Source organism: Arvicanthis niloticus, chromosome 17 (genome assembly GCF_011762505.2).
Source record: "Arvicanthis niloticus isolate mArvNil1 chromosome 17, mArvNil1.pat.X, whole genome shotgun sequence".
Classification (NCBI taxonomy): domain Eukaryota; kingdom Metazoa; phylum Chordata; class Mammalia; order Rodentia; family Muridae; genus Arvicanthis; species Arvicanthis niloticus.
The window spans coordinates 29,562,410-29,575,204 of NC_047674.1; the positions used below are offsets into that span (position 1 = coordinate 29,562,410).

Below are 12,795 nucleotides of genomic sequence, written 5' to 3' on the forward strand. Positions count from 1 at the left end.
TTTAAGTGTATGTGTGGGATAAATAATTTCTAAATGTTGAAAGATTTTTTGAGGATTTGCTGATAATGGTGTTGTAACCTCAGCACTGTTTGAATGTAAGTTTTGCTACAATGTGTCCGATGAAGAGTTAAACTGTTTCCACTAGGAGTCCTGTGTGCGGCTCATCCCCTCTGCTATGAAATGCCATTTCACTCTGATTTGATGGAGCCTTTTCTCCCTAAGCCTTGCTTCTTCCAGTGAGCCGTGTTCAGCATGGTAATTAGGGACATGATGCTGTGCTCCTGGCTGCTTCTGGAGCTCTTCCTTCCCAGAACTTCAATCCCCACATTTCCCTGGCAGACTCTGCAGTGTGTGAGAATGCTAGGATCTGGGGAAAGCATGGAACCACCAAGGCTGTGGAAGGAGAATCAGCCAGGGATGCTAGCTTTTAATTGAAGTTTAGTTGGAGTTTCAATGAGGTGAGACTGTTATGACAGATTTTAAAATGCAATGATAGAAAAATGGGGGGGGGGTCATCAAAGTCACAGTAAACAACTGAGCAACAGCTCAGCAGCTCAGCAGGAGACAACAGCCACAGACCTCAAAAAAATACAAAGTAATTAAAATTTACATGGTGCAGCCTCCTTCTCAGTGGGTACCTTTCCAAGGGAAGCAGTGATTTTATTGTGAAAAAATATATAAACACAAATTTGGAGATGTAAATTGCATGAATGTTTCAGCCTTGCCCATAAACAGAGAAAGTTATCAAAGTATAAATATAATCAAAGCACATAACTATAGCGGAAATCAGAACTGAGGGAGATCCCCAAAACCAGAAGGCTCCTCTGGGGCCCTTTCCCCCTCCCCCACTCGCTGATCTATCCCTTTCTATACATTTGGGAAAAGACCAGGTGGGTTTTTATACGCCCATTTCTGAGGACATATATACCCTTCCTGTCCATTTCATTGGTTAGAAAAGAGAATGACTTTTATCTTTCTCCTCCCCTTTCCTTCCCCACTTCTCTGTGTATGATGTAGAGGTTAGTTGACTGAGAGGCCATGGCTAAGTGTTGAATAATGTGTAACATCAACAGATGAAGAGGCTCACCTAAATGTTCCCAGGATCCTTTGATCTCCCCACTGTGAACATGAATGCCACATCAACGAGAGGCAGCCCCCAGGACTGAGCTCTGGGAGTTTAACTGAACTAGAAAAGTCACTGGTAGACTGTTAGAAACATGTGTGGCCCTGCCTTGGCTACTGTTGCTGCCATGGTGATTTTTGGACAGAGCCCTTTATTTCTTTAAGCCAAGTTTCCCTGTCTGTTAAAGTCATTGAATTTTGCTGAAAGAGCTCCTAGGTGTCTTCTGAATCAGACTTCCTTCAGTAATGTGCCATGGACCCACCCCAGTGCAACTAGAGGCCTGGAGGTTCAAACCAATATGGTCCCCTTCTTGAGTCCTCAGGAGAATTGTAGAGAAGACTCTGGGGCTTATTCTGCCCGACCTACTCAGGCTCTGATGCAAGGATGACACTTCCTGGGATGGCTACTGGAAATCAATGTCCTGGCCTCAATGTGATGCTCACTTTTGATGGTCGCTGTCTGTCTGTCCTGCCCATCAGGTCTGCACAGCCATCAAGGTGAGCCAGTGTCCTAATCCTATGTACTGCATCAGCAATGGGAACCAAAGTGTTTCACAGTGCATCTGCTACACATTCTCTTCTTGTCTCTTTACTACAATAAAGCAGCAGGAACTTAGAGGATAGTAGGAAAGACCATTTTAAGAACAGCCTGTCCCTCATGTATAGCACATCAAGGGAAATTAGCCTTTTATTTTCAAAGGAACCACAACTTTTGGATCTTTTTCTAATTAAATATAATTGTATCATTCCACCCTCTTCTACCACTAACCCTTTCCTTGAGCTCTCTCTCAAATTCATAGCCTCTAATTCTTTATTGTTACACATATACACACACACACATACACACACACACACTCCTAAGTATATAAATGCATCCTGCTCAATCCTAGTGAAACTTGTATTTATGTTTTCAAGGATGACCATTTGGTGTTGGGTAACAAATCAGTGTGCTCTTAATGTTTTAGGGAAAGCAAAGATTTCTCTTATGATGCAGGCGACTGTCCTGGTTATTCATTTTTTAATTGAATTTTTTAATTTTTTAATTTGTGCATGTATAGTGTTTGTATGGGTGCCTGTTTGTGAGTACATGCAGATATATTCAGTGTGCTGGGTAACCAATCAGTATACTCTTCCTTGGAGAAGTCCGTTTCTCTGCTCTCAGCGTCCCTTAGCTGCCTGTGGTTTTCTCTGTAGGGCTGAGATCCCATGTGAATTCCTCTTCTGGGTCTGAATGTCAGTCCCTGTTGTCCTTGCTCAGGTCTTGTTGAAGCAGCCATGTTGATAAGACCGCATGGATGTAGTAGCCTCTCTGATATTTGTAGGAAATAAAATCAGCAGACTTCCTTCTCTTCTGACTCTGACCCTGACTCTGCCCCCCACCCCACCCTAGAGGAGGCTTATTTCAGGGTTTAAACCTAAAGTTGAATTTGAAGTATTTTTAGTAGGTTGTTGTACCCAGGTAAGGTGAGGTCATATTTTTTCCTCCTAATTGTTTCAGAGGTAGAAAATAGGAAATATATTGAGTGGTTAGCATTTGCTTAGTCAGCATGCTGTCTCCTACAAATGGTTGGGGACTTGAACGTGAGAGAAATGGTTGTGGGTTTGGAGGTAAATTTTCCAACTGAGACCACTAATTCTTCCCACTTAAATACCAGAGGGGCCATTCCACGGGAATGAAACCATGGCGTGACTGAGACTTTTCTATGTAGCCTTTGGGACAATTGTTCCAGGATTCCCCTTTGCAAACACATTAGGCCATGCCTGCTATGAGAGGCAACATATTTCAAGGACAGTGTTTATTGTTGGGGAATATCCATGGACAGGGAAATTTATATTATTGGGCATCAGGCATCCCATAATCCAATTCAGTCACTGATCTTATGCTACATGGCTTTTTTCAAAGTCATGTGGACTTCTTGGACCTCAATTGGCAGGGGTCACACAAATCACCAGTCCTGTGCCAGACACATGTGAGACTTTTTCAAATCTAGTACCTTTCTTCATACTGACCAGGGCAAGGAGTGAGGAGACACCCATCTCTGCGAAGCCACTGTCAACCTTCTGAACATTAGGGTGGGTTCTGACCAGCTTTATGTACTCTGGTGTGGTAATATATACAATCCCAGAACTTGAGAGGTTGAAACGGGGAATGGTAGGTTTCAAAGTAGTCTAGGCTATGTACTAAGACCCTGTCTGAAATGACAAGCCAAGATGAAATAACTGCAGAAAGAAACATGTTCATTACTTTGCTTGCCATCATCAGTTGACACTCATATTGCACATGGTACATTAGTGTGGAGAACACTGTTCAGTTCAGTTGACACATTTTATATAGAGTGTGTGATAAGTGAAGGGATAGTTTGGGGTATTGAATTGGAGTTATGGGGAGGCTAGGATGAGGAAGGCCATGCTACTGAGAACACCAGGTTCAAGTATAGCTACTTTGAGAGGACTGTGCATGAGCTAGGACCCCAAGGATGCCTTGGAATTAGCTAGCAAACCACAGAAGGCATTCCTGGAGGAAAGAGCTGTAAAGAAAGGGCAGTGGGTTTGATTAACAGATCAAAAACTAAAAGTCTCATTCTAGTATAGTGCCCTGTGCTTTGTCACCCTTGAATTACAGGGCCCGCAAAATGACTTCCCAGGGAAGACAGGCAGCACACCCCACGGTAGATGCTTGTTGCTTTTATGTTCCCATAAAACCATGTCCTCTGCTCTGCTCTTGGCAGTGTAACCAGCAGTAACTAAACCGTGTCTGTGGACCTTAACATGCTCTCCAGTCCCCTGTGACCTGAGGCCACCATACCTTAGCACTGCCTACCTTGCAAGGCAGCATGGGTGACTGCAGAGCAAATGGTTCTGGTGGGATCCAACACCAGCACACTTGGCAATGCCGTGGCTGTTCTTCCTCTGTATTTTGTTTTAGACTCATCCTGCCGCTCTGTGTAGGATTTCAGGAGTATGATCTAGACTTTTATTGAAGCTGTGGTGACCACCATACCCATTCGGTCCACGGCACATATTTCATGAGTAGACTGGATCTATGTTGTGGTAAAGTCAACGGTTTCCAAACTTGGACGGAGCCCAAGTTGGATGGATGGATCTCAGAACTCTGGCAATTTCTGGGAATTTTCCCCACTTCAATTAACATAGTGGGAGAGCTCTGGGCTAAGTCGAGGGCATGCATATGTGGCTCTGCAAGCTAGGAAAAGGGAAACAGCCACAGACAGAACTGACCAATGACAGCTGGCCATCAGAAGATAGCCCTATCAGCACTCCCTGCCTTAAATATCCCCTTAGGTCAACATTGCTTTATTCCCCAAATGATTTGTTGAAAGTTTGGTTGTCCCGCTCTCTGTGTAACCATAATTCCATTCAATCAAGCCTGATTTATCTTTCCTTTGCTTTCAGGAGAGTAGATCTGGAGAAAGCAACAGCTGTGTGGAAGAAATAATTCGGGTAAGGATGTTCTTTAAAATCTATCAATGTGTTGGTCATGCGTATAGAGTTCCCAGAAGAAGGAAGTCCTGTGGCCACATTATCAAAGAACCTCATGGTTCTGAGGATGGTCATCTGGGTCACCAAAGTGACACTGAATAAAACAGCAATCTAGGAGCTTGTCCAGCCCTGTGCTTAGCAGCACACTGAAGTGACACCATTAAAGAGATCAGCTAAAGACCAACAAGACAGACATTAGGTGAAAAATACAGCAGGAGTCATATCTGTATGTACCCGTGTATCACCCCAGCATCCTCAAATATGACACTTTCTGAGTCAGGCAGTGGCTGCCTTGTGATTTTTTTTTTTCCTCTAAACTTTATTAGAACCAGAAGCTCCCAACGTAGAGATGATACAGGATCCTGAAGATTATTCTATGCTGTACTGCAGGTTTTAAATTTCTTTGATGCCGTGTTTGCTTGTCCTTCCCACTGCCTCCCCTTCACACACAAGTTTTACACACAAGTGGACAGGCTGGGCTCTTGCGCCGTATTAGCGTGTCCCAACTTACAATCAGGAAGTCATCATCAACCTATAGGTTTTCTTCCCTCATATTTTTTTCCAGGAAAATAACTTAAAAATTCACAGTTCTCAGGAAACTGATATTGCACTGGGCAGAACACCAAAATAAATCACACCAGGTGGTGTGGTCATTTGCTGTAAAGAGGAGGGTATTCATGTGTTCCTACCTTTTGAACACCCTGCATGTTTTTACATGAATTGCCAACACATTAAAGTATTATGATATAATTACTTGACTTAAAATTTTTACCTTCACAAATCATTTAAAAAAAAAAAACAGGATATTTTTCTTCCTGCAAAGTGTTATTTCACAGATCTTTTTAAACACAGAAGTTGGTCAGAATAATTAAAGTTAGAGTGAATTCGTAATGATTTTTTTTCTTCGGAAGAAAGTTGTGGTCAAGGCACAAAGGATCATTCCTTTAATTATGTTGAGTTCATGTTTTATTTAAGAACATCTGTATTACCTGCTTCATTTCAGATTAAATCATGGATAGTATCAGATGCTGATAAGCTTTTCCTAACTCTTTCATGTTATAGCTAAATGCTCCATTTTTAGGTCCCTTTGATTGGCTGCAGTGTCCATGTTTGTATACCTCCCTCTCTTACTTTAATTAGACACGCCTCTTCACACCATTTTGTATCCGTTCTGAAGAAATTTGTCATTTGGCATCCCTTATCTTTCTCCTTCATTCTTGTTCTCTTGACTGGGTCTCCTAGGCTGGCTGGACCCCACAATTCTGCCTCCATTGCCTGGTTGCTGGGATTCCAGGTATCTCCCATACATCATGTTCAACCTGGGCTTTGTGTTCTTATCTGTAGACAGGGCTTGAAGTCAAAATAAAGACTTGAATAATGTATACATCAAGAAAGGTATACTTTAAGGAAATTGAAATTCATTCAAGTAAATCAGATTCCTCTAGTCAAGTAAAGCTTTCGCTCTGTAAAGACAGCAGATGACAGCCTCACGGCCCTGTCTACCTCATCCCTAACCTTCCTACCACACTGCCTCAGAACCACCCCCCCCCCCCACTGGGTGCTGCCTCTGCTGCAGCCCTCCTCCTGTCAGGTGTGATGCAAAGAGAAAGACTGGAGCCATGTAGTGGATGGTACTCCCATGGGAGGCTGAAGTTTCCACACATGTACTGGCTGGGCCTGGATGTGGGGACTGTGAGAGAAGAGAGTGAACTCTCTGAGCTCTCCTCCTCTCAGACCCTTTAGGAAGTCTAGAATTAGATGAAGTAGTAGAGGTGTCAGTTCTGCAGTGGAGTCTTGTACACCAACCCTAGACCTCTCAGGTGTCGTTTGTAAGTCGGTAACGAAGGAGCTACCAGAGGATGTACTGTGTCTCCAGGGGGGCCTGGGTTTTTCTTGCTATCCCTTGGCTCACTGGGTTGGCGATTCTCCACCGTCATCTTTCCCTATCTCCTGAAATGTCCCGTCTCCCCCAGACATAAGCCCAGGGCTCCTGTCTACTAATGGCCTCAGGTACTTACCATGTATCTGCCCTCCTAGCCTGTGGTCCCAGCACAAAGTCAATGATCAAGTGAATGAGTGAGTTTTCCTCCAAAGGAAAGCCCAGAAAGCCATTGCGATGCGATGGCTGTGAGTCATGGGTGTGGCTGACTCTTTTCTAGCAAGAAAACAATCTGGTTTCCATGGATACCTCCGTAGAGCCCAAGTTTCTTCCTAATTCTTCTGCTCCCTGACTCACTCAGAGAAACCAGATGTGGCCAAGGTCATCAGGAATAATTGTGTGTAGACATGCTGTGTAATAGGTGACAGTCTCTTGTAAAGGAAGCAGAAGGCCCTGAGAATGTCTCAGGATGATGACAGTTGGAGTTCTCGTGTCCTTTCTGTGTAGAAAGGCATTTGGGAAAACAGGGGTGGACTAAATTGCCATGGCCTCTTACCCTTGCAGACCTGTCTGCCTACCCACAGTAGTCAAGTTAGGAAGTACGTAACACCAGTAGAGACAGATTCTCAGGGATTTACATGACCCTACCATGTGCTGTATGACCTGGCCTGTGGTTCAGACTGCTCTCAACTGAGGAAGTGACTGGTACGTAGAAGATAAATAGGACATTGACTGGAAAATGAAGAGGCCCAAGCAAAGGAAACAGGAGAGCCTGTTGGAAGTCTGTGAGGACAAGGTAGAACAAATGATGAGAGCGGAGGATGGAGATAGGAAGAGCCAGATAGGGCTGGCCTCCCAGGCGTGCTCAGGCCCTGTGGTAGCCAGGAGGTTGGTGAGGAGGGTGATACAGTCACACTGACTTCAGTTCCCTACTCCGACAGCCATGCAGGATGAAGTGAAGAGGCAAGGAGAGTAGGAAGAAAGGGTGAAAGCCCTTGAAAAGTGCCGAGGAGAGATGGTTAGAGGTGCAGACTTGGTGAGCTGAGGCGGCACTCAGGATTACTCATGTTTCAGGGAGGGGGGATAGGAATCCATTTGTAGACATTCGGAGTTGAGTCAACTTGGGGCATCCAAGGAACAGAGACGGGCACATAGGTGAGGTAGCTCACAGTAGACAACTGAGCTAATTGGTAATAACACAACAGATAAGACCACATTTTCCAGGAGAAAGACTGGAAACAAGAGAGCAAGCGCTTAGGGCCCAAGAAGGGAAGGAAGGTCCAGCTGTGAACAGAAGAGGGAAGTGGGGTGGAGCATAGGGCAGGGAGCTTAGAGTGATGGGGTGTTGGGTCAGTTCTCAGTGATTGAAGGAAGGAAGCTGGTCTGTTCTGCTGTCAGGGGGATTCCCACGTGTGAAAATGCCAGCCCATACATCCACGCAATAAACTCACATTGGTTTATGGCTCACGTTGCCAACGGCATCTTTAACTTGGGCTGCTTCTCCCTACTTTTATTTTTTGCTGAGGTGACTGTTTTCAAATCATCTGAATATTACCATACATCCTAAAGTATCATTACTTTCTTACTCTCGCACAGAGAATTTTTAATCCTGGGACCTAATAAATCTATGCATAATTATGGAATTCTCTCATCCAAGAGAGAAATTATCACCGAGTCCTGCAGAGATGGGCCATAAGGGCTTGAAGCCCTCATGGCTGACATATGCTCGGAGTAGGTAGTTCTGCAAGTCATCCTTTATCTCACCCCTGAAGGTTCAAGTGGAATAATACCTTGGTGCCTTTAGTAGCATTGCCCATTAACTTAGGATGACATTAACATTTGTTCAGCCAATAAAAGCCCTTTACAACATAATGGAAGGAGTGCAGGGCTGGGATCCAGGATATACAAGTTTTATATACAAGAAGGTTTTAGGTTTCACTTTGCGGAGGGCACCCCCACTAAGTGCTATGCCTTATAATAACAACCAAGGGGCCAATACTTGAGGTTCTGGTTTGAGTTTAGAGACCATTTGAGTGTTGTGTCTGAACAGATTCCCTTCCTAGCAATCATCCCTTGTGTGAGTTATCAGCCCTGGGTATTTGCATAGGGTTGTGTACTATTGTTTATATGAAAGGGGTAAAGCATGCTTGTTTAAATTCTGGAGATCCATTTCCTGACTTTATAATGGAATGGCCTCCAGGCAAGTACAAGAAAGCAGTCCCGTCCCCCCCTTAATTTCTCAGAAAACTGAAGATCCCTGCTACACCCCATCTCTGGAGAGGTCCGTGCATGGTAAACAGTGTCATATGGCTTGTGCATCATTAAAGCCTGTCACATGGCCAGGCTCTGGGTGGTGGGACAAGAGAGGCCTTGTGCTCAAACATCTACGTGCTCTTTGCCCCAGATGAAAACATATTAGCTGCTCTGTGCCTACGGGAACACAAGAAACAAAGAGATGACTTATTCTGAGTGACTTGCTCGGGTCATTTGGAGGACTGGCTCAGGTCACCTCTCCTCCACTGCAGACCAGAGCGGCTTTTTATAAAAATTAGTACTGTTTCTTTTATAATTTTTTTTTAAATTTGTTTCCAACCCTAAAGATTTAACTCATGACAAATTGAAGCCCACCAATGACAAAGACCAGTTCTGGGAGAACCTGTCAAGGAATAACATTAATAGACCCCATTGCTTATTATTAAGCCAAAAGAAGCCTGATGTTAATATAGAGAACTCACTAAACAAAACCTAGAATCTTACTCAAGGATAAATTAGGGCATTCCATAGTGTTGTGTTTTATGTTTTCTTCTTGCTTTTGCTCATCTGAATGTTAAGGACAGAAATTTCATGTGTTTATATTTCACTTTATATCTATAGATAAATTCCTAATTTAAAAAAAAAAAATCACCGTTAGTTCATTGGGTTGAAACCAGAAGCCCTGTATAAAGGACTACATTCTTACCTACCAAAGGTGTCCAAGTGACTCGTTTCAGGGCCATCTAGCCACACTCTGTATGTATGCTATCAGTCTAAATGAGTTGAGTCTATAAGAGAGGTGGGTCTGACCCAGTAGGCTTTGGGGTAACAGCTATGGTAACCCATAACCCTGAGGTATGGAAGGTCCTTCTGAGAATACCCTGATTCTGTTCTCAGTATTCTTTCTCATCTGCTGCACAGTTAGGAATCATCCAGTCATATGCAGGATGGTAGAGTTAGTTAGATAACTCGAAAACCGTCAGAAGCATGTCTTTAGTTTCTGCCCTAGCAGGGGAAGGTATCTCAGCCTGTTCATGAGTGTCTGTCAACATTTGCAGCCATGTTGTCTGGTTTTCCTGACATACTTTGTGAGTTTCACTATTGCAGTAATGTCAGCAGCAGTGAACAATACTCCCATTTTTTTTATGTGTGTTCCATCCATGAGGGGCAGAAAAGACCTATAAAGTAGTAGATGCACTCAGTACCCTAGGTACCTGCTGCCCTAAGGAGAGGCTCAGTGGGTGGGAGAAACAGTTTACTGGAAGACAGGCAGAGAGGAAACACATGGAGATACACTCCTTTGAGAATCAGCCTTCCTTGACAGGTGGGGTACCCAGTCCAGCCCCACCAACACAGGACAAGAGGCTAGGAGCTGAAGTGTAGCTGCAAGGTGCTTATCTTGCCAGCCTCCTCTGCCCAGTGGGACTGCATGCTGACATGCATACAACCCATTCAGACTTGCAAGGCATCTCCTCTATCTTACCTTCTCTGTGTTTAGGGGAGCCGTGTCAGAAAATTAGTGCTTTACCGTGAGTCTCGTGGAACAGAGAGTGGGTGCTCTTATCTGTACCCACAAGTGAGACTTACCATTGCCGTGTCTTCTTTATAGAGCAGAAAATATTAATGCATGCAAAATCACAGTAGGCAGCCAGACTTTAAAATGTACAAATCACCCTCAAAGACATCACTTATTTTTACTTCATTTTTTTTTTTCCTTTTTGAATTGACAGGTTAAAAATAGTGTGTGCATTCTAGGGGAACTAGATTCTGGTGTTCTGTCATGTAATAGGATGACACATTATACATTTCAGAAAAGTTAGGGAAAATAATTCCAATTGCTTTTCACAACAGGGAAATGGTAGTCATGTAAAGGCGCCGTGTGCCTGGACTGATTCATGTGTTATACAATGTTTACACAAAATTTTATTTCATTGCTAAGGAACATAGAGCCTTGTACCTGACAGATGTGTTCTGTGCCACCCAGCTGTGCTCCTAACCCACTTGGGTCGCCTTCTGTGTGGCCTTCCCTTGACTGCTCTTCTCTAGTACAGGTTTTTAAGGTGCTGGGGCTAGCACCCTGGGTGTTGCACATGCTAGGCAAAGGTTCTACCACTGAGCCACATCCTACGTTCCTCATCTCGTTTCTCTTTATGATTTCTGTATTTAATAAAGAACGTGCTTATGCACATGTTTAACAGCTGTGTACGTCATCAGACTTTGGAGAGCTTTCAACAGGGCCTAGAGTGATGGTTCAAAATGGTTAGCAGCCTCCATTGCTTTTCTAGAGGGCCTGGAGTCGATTCCCAGCACCCACATGGCATCTCACAACCATGTATGACTCCAGTCCCAAGAGATCACATGCCCTCTTCATGGAAACCAGACACACAGACACAGAGATACACACACACACACACACACACACACACACACACACACAGATGTGCACACAGGCAATACACTCATGAATTAAGAATAATAGATGAAAGTTTCTTAAACTTTAGAGTTACTGTGCTGTACGTCCTTGAAAAGGTTTGGGGTCCTAACAAAGAGGCATCTAGACATGAAAACATGTTCTGAAGTGATGTCAGCACTTAAGATGTGAAGGCGGGTAAGATCACACTTGCTTGCAGAAGTGTTCATGTGTGAGTGAACTCAGTGTCAGAGGAGCCCCCTCTGTGGCCCACTTCCTCTCTGCCTGACATTTTCAGTTCTCACTCTGACCTAGAAATCCAGTCAAACAGATGGGCTTTGCGTGTCAGTCCCAAGGACACGTCACCAAGCCCTATCCTAGTACCACACTGCCCGGGTCTCCCCAGAATCGCTGCCTGTGTTAGCGTGGGGACTGTGTGGCCATATCAAGGTCAGGCTGTCTTCTCAAACAGGCCCTGCTGCAGTGGCATACCCAGCAGCCAGCAGTGGAGGCTGCAGTGTCGGCCCCATGCCATGTAGCAGGAGCTGGGGCCCTGGGTTATGCTGGACCTGCCTCTCTTACACTCTTCCTTAGAGGAACTCAGCTCACTGTGAGCATCAGGTGGTACCCTGTCCTCATCAGTATTTCTTCAGCCTTTGTCCTCAGTTCCCCAAGGGATCTTTTATTGGGGCAAGAGTGTTTGGGATTGAACCCAGAGACCTACACAGGTTAGCTGCCACTGCCTTTAACCCCGGTACCTAAGGAGGCTCTTTAGAAACATTTTTCTGACATCCCCCTCATGAAATTCTCATCACTTCAGTTGCTCTGTGCCTCTTTGGATGCTGCACCCTTATCTGCCAAGCTTCCAGCACAGAGTAAGCTCTTCTTCTGAAGAAGCATTATGTGTGGTGAGCATTTGGCAATGCCTGGCTGGATTGGGCCTCTCTGCTTGCTGTGCCACTGTGACCCTTATCACTTTCATAAGTATTGCATTATCCCTGTACTTGGCACACTGGCATCTTCCTTGGGTGTCCCATGACTGGCTGGCTTCAGCTTCTCATGGTTCCAAGCACCAGAATAGCTGAGTGAACCCAGAAGAGACCCCACCTTTCTGGAGCCCTGTAGTCCAGGCTGCTGATGCTAGACTCTTAGCCATTCTTTCATGTTACCCCTCCCTCCTTCCTTCTGGGCACTCTCTTCCCACTTGGGACTAACCCTCTGCTGTGCTCCAATGCCCCCTCCTCCACTGAAGCTGATTCAAGAGCTAGCAAGTCTTTCCACTGCCTGGTAACCACTGTGTCTCCGATAGCTTCCTGTATCTGGAGTACACTGTAAGTGTTCCAAAGTACTTTGATCTTACTAACAAGAAGAAACTAGAGACAAAGCGGTTTTCTCCAGAGCTGCATTCCCTGGGGCTCCTTCCCCACGCCTAGGTAGGCTAGACTCTCATCAGCTTCATTCCCACTTTGCCTTCACCCCTCTGCTGCCTGGCGTTCATGTTCTACACCTGTAAATCAGCTTATACTGAGGTCACGACCCCACACATGCTCATCAGGAGGCTCGGACAATGCTCACCACTGCACCTGTGGTCAAGTGCTTGTCTGGCATCTCTCCCCACTAATATCCTTTAAGA

At 44.8% G+C, this 12,795-nt stretch overlaps 1 protein-coding gene across 5 annotated transcripts in view; it reads left to right on the forward strand.

Moving 5' to 3' along the window:
- The window catches only part of Aff3 (ALF transcription elongation factor 3), a 454,396-nt gene that overhangs the window by 221,765 nt on the left and 219,836 nt on the right, over positions 1 to 12,795 (forward strand). For all 5 annotated transcript variants that reach the window (XM_034521387.2, XM_034521388.2, XM_034521390.2 and 2 more), the window contains one exon: positions 4,534 to 4,581. In XM_034521387.2, coding sequence (XP_034377278.1) covers positions 4,534 to 4,581 — 48 coding nt within the window. The remainder of the gene's footprint in view (positions 1 to 4,533; positions 4,582 to 12,795) is intronic.